General features: G+C 33.9%; 1 protein-coding gene across 2 annotated transcripts in view; it reads left to right on the top strand.

The window, feature by feature from the left end:
• Window positions 1–12438, top strand: part of LOC119835864 (discoidin domain-containing receptor 2-like) — a 125228-nt gene that overhangs the window by 87058 nt on the left and 25732 nt on the right. Inside the window, exons 7-11 of one of the 2 annotated variants that reach the window (XM_038360917.1) lie at window positions 52–185; window positions 315–522; window positions 4407–4716; window positions 4798–4901; window positions 6295–6389. In XM_038360917.1, the coding sequence (XP_038216845.1) occupies window positions 52–185; window positions 315–522; window positions 4407–4716; window positions 4798–4901; window positions 6295–6389 (851 nt within the window). The remainder of the gene's footprint in view (window positions 1–51; window positions 186–314; window positions 523–4406; window positions 4717–4797; window positions 4902–6294; window positions 6390–12438) is intronic. The other variant, XM_038360918.1, reaches the window with a different exon arrangement.

Consider the following 12438-nt stretch of genomic DNA (forward strand, 5'->3'; position numbering starts at 1 on the left):
TCCGTTGTACGCTGGTGTTGGTTAACAAGAGTTACTGAAGTTCTATTTCAGGAACACGTTGGGTGGGCTGGAACAAGACGATGCTGGTGGATGACGAAGTCGAGATCACCTTCAACTTCACTGATACGAGACTATTCCAATATGTAGATATACATACGAACAACATGTTCACAAAAGATGTACAGGTATGTATCTATAGGGATTACGTTTTTTTTAATTTGAGCTAAAGCAGCTCTGGAATTTTGAAGCTCATTTTAACTTAGATGATTCTGTGTACTGAATTCGTATCACATACGTCTTACTTTTACCAACAGCTTTTCAAAGAAGCAGAAGTGTACTTCTCACTGGAAGGGGAACGTTGGCAGGAGGACTATATATCCTACGAACCTAAACAAGATAAAGTTTCCGAACATGCCCGCACTATTCACATAGATCTGGAGAACAAAACCGCTAAGCACATTATGATGAAACTCAAGTTTCAGCACGAGTGGATCTTGATTAGTGAAGTCACTTTTAGATCAAGTAAGTTCAATTATAATATTTATTTGTAAATATAATAATAGCCGTGATGGCTGAATGGGGAGGACCTCGGACTAAAAATTGGCAAGTTGGGGTTCGAGACCAGGTGAGAGTACAGAAAATATATTGATATTTCAATTTATCTGCGCATGTGTAACATTACCACTGCGCGAAAGGGTGAAGGAAAACATCGTGAGAAAATGGGCATGTCCAAGAATCAAAAGTTCGACCACATGTGACATATGCCAACCCGCACTTGGCTAGCCTGGTGGATTCTGGCCTGAACCCTCATAGGAGGCCTGTGTCTCAGCAGTGGGACCATATGGGCTAATGATGCTGAAACATAACAATTAACGTAATGAAAGACCGCTTCGAATTATCTTCTGATAATGGAATATTTAATCCGTAATTCGTTAAATAAATAGAAACATAACTTTTACACACTGTTGTATCTCCCTTCTTCTATTTCCTTGAACGAACAGCATTGCTAGTAAAACTTTCGAAACATACGTCTAAGCTCCGTAAATCTGTTATTTAATACCATGCCTTTTACCAAATTAACTGTATGTGAAGGCCTTAAGTTTCTGATAAGCACATAAGCCGAGCGGAATTCCGCTAAAGTTGAACAACTATTAAGAAACAATCAGATTATTGGAACAAAAAGAGGCTTCAAAGTGAGGCACGCTAATAGATCCATTCTCATCGAGGTTCCTTATCTGTTCCGAGCACTCGCGAGCCTCAAGCAATTTCACAAATTTTATCTTTCTCTAATTAATCCATAGCTTTAGGAAATCGCCCCTTAAGTGATAAATCGCCATCCGCCGAATGGGGAACTTGTAATTAAAACGAATTTTTGATCGCGATTAATCAAATCCTATTAGTATGAATTATCTTTCATTCTATAAATAATAATGTATACGGTCCGATTGTTTACCGCTTAAAACGTGTTTTCAGATAAGCAAATAATAGTTTTGAATTGAAAAAGGGTTATGATGTAAATTGTTTCCGAACAATATAAAATACGTATACCATTATTAATACATAAAAATTTAAAAACGCATAACAGCGATTTTCTTTTAAAAGCGAAGAAATTCTAAAAGGTTAGCACACTTACCTTTTCACGAAAGATATACAACATTGTAACAAGCGCTACATACAATCTCATGCACTATTGTATTCCTGTATTAAAGAATTTTACAGCATAAAATTTTCGCTTTTACCCTATCTAAATAAGCCAAAATTGAATAATTTTACATGTTCTTAGTGTCGAAATTCGTTTGCACATTTTTAATTGATCGCTAAGATTACCGCTTAACCGAGTCTGCAATGTTGTATAATCTGTTCCAATTAGAAACCTTATAACTGTCACAATGGGCTCTAATTACGAGCTGAAAAAGCGGATCCAAATAACCTACATTATAGTTTAATATATATTATTATAATTATAATATGAAGACTACGAGTCATGGGAGTTTTGGGAAAACATATGATTTAATAATTAACACGATAGAGCAGTTAACTTTATTCCCACCGTTAACCCTTTCCTTATCCTTGACCCCTTAAAAACGGACAACGCTTTTTACTTTTTTCTTTCCTCTAAAATTTTTGGGCGGTGGTGATTGCTTACCATCAGGTAAACCACTGGCGCAGTTGACCCTATTACATTAAAAATACGTATATGTATATATTACATATAATAGTTATACTAAATACAAGGCGTATTTTAAGCGTGTTTTGTGTAATCTAGTGTTTAATATATTCACCAAATTTCCATCTTATACGACAATATTTGGAGAATATCACATATTTTTCCCGTAAAAGAAAATATTAGTTATGTGAGCTTAGGATTCATTACTCAAACAATTAGTTTAGATACGGGCATAATGGATCTAAGATAAGACCTTCTATGGTAGTGTGTTTACTAATTACGCTTTGTGAGGTTCAGATTTACGAAGATGAAATGTGTGCCGCACCTTTGGGTTGGCTCAGAATCAAATTTTCAGACACCACGAAAGCTTTGAACAAACCACGGCTCCATCGTATATTAGAATTTTTAATCTTCATATGAATGAGCCTGTGCACTTTTTTGCTTTACTGTGTATTGTATTTGACACAGAAATTGGCATGGATATGAGAAAATCAAGCTTGTTTTTAGGTTTTTTTCCATACCCACAAAACTAAGTATGAAGTGTATTTAAATGCAGGTCCATAATAAATAATATACAGAAACCGCATGCCATCACTGCCGTTACGGTGTAGAGTGTAGTTCATTGGATCTCACGATGACATTTGACTTTAGTCCATTTGAAAGCAAATATCTGCATATATACTTTATGTAGATCTCTGCATACGTACTATATGCAGATCTCTTTCATACTATATACATACAGATAGCTGTTTTTTTTTTTTTTGAAAGAGTAACAAACATGCATACATCCATACTTACAAAGTTTCTCGTTATAATATTAGTAGAATGACAATTTCCTAGTTAATGTCTCTTGATAGTATTATCTATCAAAACAATTCTAGTAGTTGTTACTGGCGATACGTGCGTTCATAAATAAGATCAAAACCCAAGAGCAATTAGTCATTAAAACTATTTTACAAGTTTGCATTGGGAGCGTGGATATGCCTAGGGGCTTTTGGACCTCATTCATCTCCCAACATAATAGTTGCTGCAATAAGTTTGCTTTTATTAGAGGCTGCTACCACGTTACTATACGATAATTCTTAAACAATATTATATTGTACATTGGTTGGTTATATAAACAATTTATTTTTGACTGCAAGTACAACAAGCAACGTATTACTCAATAATATTAAAAACATAGGTCTTCTTTGTTGTAATAAGTATCATAATAACTAAACGAAAGTAGGTCTAGTATATTTTGTAGAAGGCGAGATCATTTTTGTGGAGAAATTTAGAAGAATAAACGCAATATATATATACATATGGACACATTTTTTAAACAATTTTTTTTAACCTTTACGGTAAGTACTTATCAAAATTTAGTAAACGCTGCTATTTTATATGAAAAACATTTCCAATATCTATATCTACGATGGTGCTCGCAAAAGTTCGACCTGATTGTAATGCAAATACCACACCAGGCCAAGAAAGCGGTTCGAAGTTTAGTTTACAACACAATTAGAAATCAGCACAGTATTAGCTGACTCTTGGCACATAGACACAGTGACTTTGGCACGCAGCCATCTCCTCTCACCTTAGGCTTAAACCTAGTTTTACTAGTTTGACACACTAACTAACGACTCTACTAGATTTAGCATTCCCGGCTATTTAAAGGCTGACGCGACAATTTATAACGGCTAACGAACCTTACTCTTTATTAACTCGGGAAAGACAAATTATTGCAATAAGTTTGCTAATGGCGGCATTGTTTAACTTTTCTTGTCATTTACTCTTGCTATGCAAACTGAGATTCTTTATTGCTTGTAAGTTTATCATAATTAACTGATGTTGATGCAAACTTCCTTGTTTTATGACTCTAAATAACATCTAATGTAACGGACTCTACAAAGCTGCATCAAAATATACGATGACTATCATTAGCTCAACCATTAACGGTGGATTTACAATGAATCAGAAAGCGCAGCAAATAAAATACGACGTTCCGGAACCTTCTGCTCCGCACAAAACTCATCTGGTTCCTAAGTTGGCTCCGTCCCATTGTAGAACAACAATTAGCTCTGCGCTCGACACCTATTCATTACGTCGCTTTGTCTTAACCTTAGACGGGCACTGTTTTCCTTCACTCAATACTCTCAAGTTAAATTGCACTTAGCCATATTTTTTAACGTAGACCATAATAAATTAAAATATCGCATAAAATGTGAAGCTTTCACTATAAGTAATGTCATTGTTACAGTTTCAACGGTCGTGAATCAATCTACAGAATTCCTAGATGAATACTATAGGACGGATACTCCTCCGACATCTAGAAAGAAACGCAATTCTTCACTGAAAGTATCTGTGGGTCTCGCCTGCGGGGCGATAGTTGGGGGAGGCGCATTCATCGCAGCCACAGCTATTCTTGTCACTAAGCGAGCGAGGAGGCGAATTCCAAACATGCTGAAAAAACCATTCTGTCCCTCCTTGCGAAGTAATGCCAGAAACAATCGAAGAGCGCCACGACTCGCATTAGCTTTAGCGAATTGCCCGCCTATACATATGCTACGGTAAGTTTTAAATTATTGTTATTTTTTATTTAATAATTATTTCAATGCAGAACTTTGTATCATTGTGAAAAATATTTTTAGCAGTCCGGCTGTCGTCGATGAGGATTATCGTGAACCATACAACATATGGCGAGAAACATTAGGACGACAGAAACGTGAAAATCATGATCAAAACGAATACAATGGTAAGGAAAATTTACTTAATTCCGTTATATATAAAGTAAACGTATTTTTTATTCAATGTTATTCCTAATACGAAACATTTCATCGTTGCAAATGCTCGTTTCAATTAAAACATAATATAACAAAAAGATCATTCCGTTTTCATCTACCCGGCTATACGTATATTAAATACCTTGTGGGCATTTTGCCTCAGGAACGAAATGAAACAAAAGTAAATATAAACGCACACTGCGAAACATTGCCGGGGTTAGACCTTAATTGAAAATAAGTCCTGAACAGATGTAATTTTTTCACTTTTATTTCAATTTGCCATTTACAAGTACGCGATATTTTCGAGAGATGTAATTTAATTATATGAATGAATCTTTATATAAAATTAAAATTTATACAACAAAAAGTCTATTGTTTTTACCGCATCTAATCGGTGGTGAAACTGGAAGCTTAACTGGCATTTTCAGTTAATCTACACAAGCGGTTGGTCTTACTACAAACAGTCTCCAAATAAACATTACCATCTTTTAAGTAAAACCAGCATCTTTGCAGCCAGCGCGATGTTTTCACGAAGCTTGAATTAACCCGTGCAATACTCAACACGCCTCTTGACTACAACTACCTTTTCGAGCACTCTCGCCGTGCTCTTTTAGTCTCTTCTCAATAGTTCGTTACTTGCCCTTACTGATTCTCACGGCGCCTAATTAATCGTATTTTTCTTGCAATATGAAATGAATAAATGCTCAATGGATACGTTTCTCATCCATGTTGATAAAGTTTTTTATTCTATTTTATTTATTTCATATTTTTGCTATAGAATACCATTGGTTTCCCTCGCAAAGACGATTCAAAGACGCAAAATGCTCGTTACAAAAGCCGGACTTCCGATAGGAAAGTCGCATTGTTCAATCGGTAGCGTATTGTAAAGATGCATTGCCATGAAATAGGGGCAATTCTTTACGAGCACCGTGTAAAGAGTCTGTAGATCACTTTGAGCTGTGATTTGACTATCCCATTGTGGGAATATTTTTTATAGCGATGCGGAATCGATTACAGTGGATGCGTATTAATATGGTACTTATAAGTTTCGTTGTATCATTTCCCTTGTTCTATCTGTGTATATATCCAAGATCTGAGATAATGATGATGACATCTACATGGAAAAAATTAATATTCACAAAAATCAAGTAGGTATATAAAAATTAATATTCATAAAAACAAACCTGCGGTATTAAACAACCACCCAAATTTTTCACGATGTGGACTCAATTCCTAAAAAAAAACCAAGCAACAACAACCAAGTGTTTTTAATTACGACGCGGAATTTAAAACAATGTTACTCATCATTACACACAAGAATTTAATTAGCGTAAAACGTTATGTAATAAGATAATTTTGTTACAGAAATATGCGAAGATCCGGAATTCCCGCGGCCATACATGATGAAACGGGCGGACCCGCACGAGAGCTTCTATGCTGCCACAGATATTATTCACCATGTAAGTGATATTTCTTTATGTGATAAAATGTAGACAGGATATTCGGGTCGTCAGCAAAAGCAGCCGTGGTACATTTACTCGTTTATAGTAACAAATCGGATCATTTGTTACGTATTGTGATGTATCCGTTCGAGGAATTCGAAAATATTAATGTGGGTATATAAACAGCCTATGTCGTTAATATCGTTAAGCAAACACATTATATAGCAAAATAATGTTTATTTAGAATAGCATTTAAGTGTGAGTTGTTTTCGTATAATTTCAAATAATAGTTCTGTAAATTGTTGTCAATTTACCTACTACTTTTTTAGAAGTAAGTAATGTAGATTTTAAAACCGAGACTAAATGATTATACAATCAAAAATGATACGGGAACTTCGAATTAAAACAAACTCAAAATTGAAGAATAATGTAATATGTAGTAGGATATTGAATTCTATTTACTGTGACAGACATTTATTCGGGAACGGTATATGAGTGACAAGTTGGTGACAAGACGTACCTATATTTAACGTATGACCTAACTCAAATTGTTTTTCGTCATTATATTAACGATTAGAAGAGCCACAAATATATTTCCTACATTAAGCTATCTTGTAGTTTGTGCGTATGTGAACTCTTCCTTAAAGGCTGGACCAATTTGAATTAATAGTATCCGTATACTATCCATTAGGTACTTCATTCATACTGTTTTCCAGCTCCAAACCATCTAACTTTGTTTATAAGGTATTCCAAGAATTTACAGAGTTCGTCTCAAAGTGCTGATAGATGCCATTAGGTGATTACTCGTTAGAACACTGCATGCCCAATATTACCACTACCAAGTACTTCTAAGAGTTGGTGATAGCTTAAACTAGGGAAGCAGAATAATAATGTTTTATCATTATCTTACGAATATGTATTATTGCTTGCGGATGTGCTTTTGCTGTTCTTAAAATCAAAGTCTAATCTTTCCTGATTTAAGAGTTGTCCACACTTGTATTTATAAATATTCCATAACACCAAAACGTATTATAATATTTTAAATGGTTGCACATAAGCCTTTTAGTCACTGAAGAAAAACGGCAAATAGTCCGAAAATTATTCTTAAAGCGTACATAAAATTAAAGTAAATTATGTAAAGGAAAGAACAATTACATAATATAGAAGCTGGTTCATTATCCAGACGATTTCTGCTTAAACACACGGACTTGGTATATGATATCAATTAAAATTTTAATCGCGTTTTTTTGCAATCAATCCGCACTCGGTTCATCTGCTATAAACTGATATAATGAGGATTTCTCTTTTGAACGGTTTGTTTCAACTTTTACCATTTATAATTACGCACAATGTATTTTTACTTTAACAAGACACGCTTGCGTGTACTGACTTTTACATAAATGTAACAGATTTTAGTATAGATATAGTAGATATATTTAATTAATGACTTATACAGACCTTAATAACTAATGTTAGATGTGAATCTAATTCATTATTGGGACTTCTATGATACGGTTACAAAAATTGCTTTCATTTATGTGGACTGATATTTACTCCTCACAAGAACTACTGAATTAAAGCTGCTATCAAACTATATTCAGGCTGATGAAAAGGCTACTTACTGAACAGAGCATATGAAATTAACACTACATTAGCAATTTATCAAACAACTATTTGTAAAGTCATAAATAATAAAATTAATCTACAATAAAGACATTCCTCACAATTTACACAGAGCAACTATTTACATTACAGTTACGGTACACGGTATTAATTAATCTATCTCGCAACTAATCAAAATATCAATTAAATGTCTAATTATGATCCGTTAATAATTCAAAGATTGACTGGAGTGTAGAATTGATTGAAAGCTATTGGTTTATGATTATTGGTCCTAGACCACTTGTGATGCAGATCAGCATAGTATTTATTCTATGTTATCCGTTTTCCATGTCCTATTATTATAAAAAATCTTCTCATAATTATTCAATCATAAAGGCTTCGTTCACATGTAAGTCAATAGAATTCAAAATTATTTTATATATTTAGCCGACTGTAAAAAAGGAAGGGTTGAAGGGAGGAGAGGTATTCAATTCGATTTTTTTTTTCACCTTATAGCTTTTACTGTATGAATGTTGATGATTATTTTTTTATTTGAAAGTTTGTGCCTTTGGTGTGGTCTCATTATTATATAGGACAATTAGAAGGCGATTTAGTTTATTGTTACAAAATAATATTTCACATATTTTTCGTTTACTTGTGGTTTGATCTCTATATTAGCACATCGTGCCACTACGATACGATTCATCCTGTTATTTTATTGGAGACGTAAAATCAGCTAAAAGTTTCACGTTCACGCCGTACAAAAGCAAATTTATTATTTTACCATTTCATGTACATACACAGAGATTTTAGTAATAATATAATATGAAGAAAACTAAATTGTCTTACTATCTGCAGACATCGCCCGTGCGAAGTTTTCATTTAACTCCCAAGTCCCGTTTTTCTCAAGTCTTGTACAATATAATCTGAAGTGACAAGATTATCTCTGGATTTAAAATGTTTATGTAGTATTTTCTCTTGTTTTGTATAAAACGAAGCTAATAATAAACCGAAGAATGTTCATTTTAAAACAATAGACTTAAAATTACAAACTTGAACATTCTATTGTAGAATTTAGAGATATTATATTACATAATACTTTTGAAAATCCAATTTTTACTACTACTATCTAAATATGTAACAAGTATCTATACAAGTTCACCCTTTTTAAACTTATATAATACAAGATTGGTTAGAGAATCATAATAATATACAACAAACTTTTCACACTAATATTCAACATCCCACTTTAATTTAATCACACATATACACCAAGCAGCGGGTTGAATTTTGGTACAAAGGAAGTTAAGCGATAGTCATTATGGTTGGACATTATCAAAGACCACCTCGTATATATTATACACGTATAGATAGACATGAGCTGAGCTGATAGCATAGCAAAATAGAACGGTCTCTGACATATTCCCAATCTCTTCAATATTAACAAATATCGATGTCCGCCCCACACGGGAGATTAATCCGCTTTTGACTTATACCTACGTTTCAAATTATGTGAGAACATTCATCGTATATCTAACACATGCATTTATTTATTGCGAATGTATTGCAAACGTGATATTGATAACAATGAAACTAGATATTGGGATCTTGAGCCTCCTTTCTCATGGTATATGTATCTAGGATTAGATGTTTACTTCCCAGATGCAGCGTATCTCAAAACATACCACAGTATATTCCACGTGAATGTGCTTGTACATTCTGTATAGGGAACATATTACTATGCCTAATCTATTTTAAATCTAGTTTATTTTTTTGTAACTCACAGAGATATTAATATGTTTATAATCTGGCGATTTACTTAAAAAAGTTAATAATTATATAAGTCTTTAAATGTCTTCATACTCCTATATAAAGGGCAACATCGTTTTAAAAATAAAATCTGGTTGCCAACTTAATAAACATTCTTAGTTTCTTACTTTCTTTGCAATTTTTATCGGCAAATCGTGCCGGTTGCGAAGTTATAACACAATTAACGACTACATTTCAGATCGAAACGCGCACAAAATTAAAAAGATAACTTTTGCGTTCAGGTATGGATACTTTTATTTCTGTGAACTCAGTTCGGTTTAAATTGTCACAATAGTTCGACTTTTAAAGCTTTCCCGTGTTTTCTTTAATCCAGTTAACTAAACAGTTAACTATTTCCGTTCATAAATAAATTTTCATAACAGCAAAGGTGTGCTGCGCGCATTCAGAAACCTAGACAAAAAAAACTTAAAATGTTCGTAGTGTGCGTGTACTAAAATGTTTTATGGAAATGGATTTTATTGTGAAGTGTGTGTGATGAAAGGCGTTGCCAAATAATAAATAAAAAACGAAAGTACTGCAATGGAACATTCAGAAGAGTGTTTGTCACATGCCGGCGCTCGACGTTCACAGCTAAATACATGGTTTTGAGACCAATTGATATAAATATCGTAAGTTAAATAAATTGGTACGCGATAAAACAAAATCAATTGACACTAAAACTTATCACATGTATGGCCGGTTATATGAAACCGAATCTTAAAAATGATGACCCATTTCATAGACCATTTACTATTCATTTGTAAACAGCGCAGCCGATAGAAATACTGGCGTTTTACTTTATGAAGGGCAGGTTGATTTCCCGTAGGATCCGCGTCCGGACGCCAAACAAGCCAATTGGTGGTTAATATATAATGAGCGCTGTTGTTCGCCGTATTTATCCCGTTTATATTTTTGGGTCACGTTCAAATTTAAAGAAGTTTAATTCATATGAAGCTATGTATTAGTTCTGCATGTCCAGTTTGTATCATAACTCTAGAGCTTTTTTATGTTCGCAACGGAGCTGGTGGTTAGATTTAGTTAGGTTTAACTTAGGTTTAGGACGGGAATATATATCTTATACCTTTAAACGAGCAATTCTTGTATATATATATATAATTGGAATCTCGGAATCGGCTCCAACGAGCTAGGAATTTTTTTTAGAAAATGTCATATTCGTGTTTTTTTCCTGACATCTATTAGTGAAAAATAATACTATTTTGCTTCGTAGATAGCTGGACAACTGAAATAACATATAGGCACTTTTTATACCGATATTCCTACGGGATACGGACTTACGCGGTTTCAACCGCGGGTCACAGCTAGTATTTCCTAATAAGACGAAAAAAGATGAATAATAAAACTATATATATATTTTATTTTTATAAGCCTGTATCTCTACAAGCAAAATGAATTTAAATGTTACTATTTACGAATCCATATTTGTACTGTGTTACTGTAACTTTTTCAACGTCTTAAAACGTTTGCAGGTAGATCAAACCATATTAATACTTCCTATTATAGCCACTTATTATGACGCATCAGTGAAAGTTACTAAAACCTCGTCTACGCTGCAAACAATAGGCTGTTTTTCTTTACGATACTTTCAAATAACCTAAGGGAGCGAAACGATTCATCCAGGCATTCAGTACGTTATCACAATAGGTGAACCGTACCTTCATGAATAGAACGTGGACACACAGGGCGCCGTAAGCTGCCCTGTGATGACAGCTCAAACAAGGGTAACGCGAGTTAACAGCCCCTTAATTGAGATTTCCAAACCAAACGCTTCATGTTCGATTACTGATCCCGCCATTGTTGGACATCATTTCGTCTGTCCGCTCCGATTCTGCGGACAGATATTACACTCTGTTATTACCGGAATTGAATTTCCATTCGTTATTTACACTTCACGGTGTCAAATAAAGTGTTTGCTTTGGATGTAGAGCGCGTGCAGTCGCTTGGTGCTTTCGACCGGAATGTTTTATTGTGCATAGTATTTTGTTGGATTTTTGAAAATTGTGTGACAATAGAGAGGATGGTGACGGCGCTGATGCACTAAGTTAAATACTTTCGTTGATTTGAAAAGGTCTTATACTAGTTTTTTTTAAAGCTTTCTTTCAATGCATTACATGTAGAATACATTATAGAAAAAGTATTCGTCTCTGACAAATAAATCTGCTTTAAAAATATTAAGTAGAACACACTATATTTTAATACAGCGAAAAATATTCATGAAATAAATTTTCTTCTTTTTCTCCTTTTTCTTCATCTTAATGGATCACTTTTATAATTGAAATAGTTTCGACTGCATCTTCAGATGAATTCTCAACTTTGATTAATTAATTTGTTAGGGTAATTAAAAAAAACAGCAAGTTACACCGTATGAACAATACCGCTTCATAAGCAACTAAAAAGCAAAGAAACAACGCATATCGTTTTATCGTTTCAACTTCGAAACCTGTTTAATAAAAGTCCCAACGCCAATTAATTAGCTGAAATTAGATCCCATACAAAGCATATTGGAAACAAAAGTCCTATGGCATTCAAATCTAATTCACTATGCAGCAGAAGTGTATTAGCATTCGATTGACAATACCGGCGAATCGTGTATCAAACGGATCGGATATTGTACCCTCCAGCCAGAGTTTACGGGCAT

Source organism: Zerene cesonia, chromosome Z (genome assembly GCF_012273895.1).
Source record: "Zerene cesonia ecotype Mississippi chromosome Z, Zerene_cesonia_1.1, whole genome shotgun sequence".
Lineage (NCBI taxonomy): Eukaryota > Metazoa > Arthropoda > Insecta > Lepidoptera > Pieridae > Zerene > Zerene cesonia.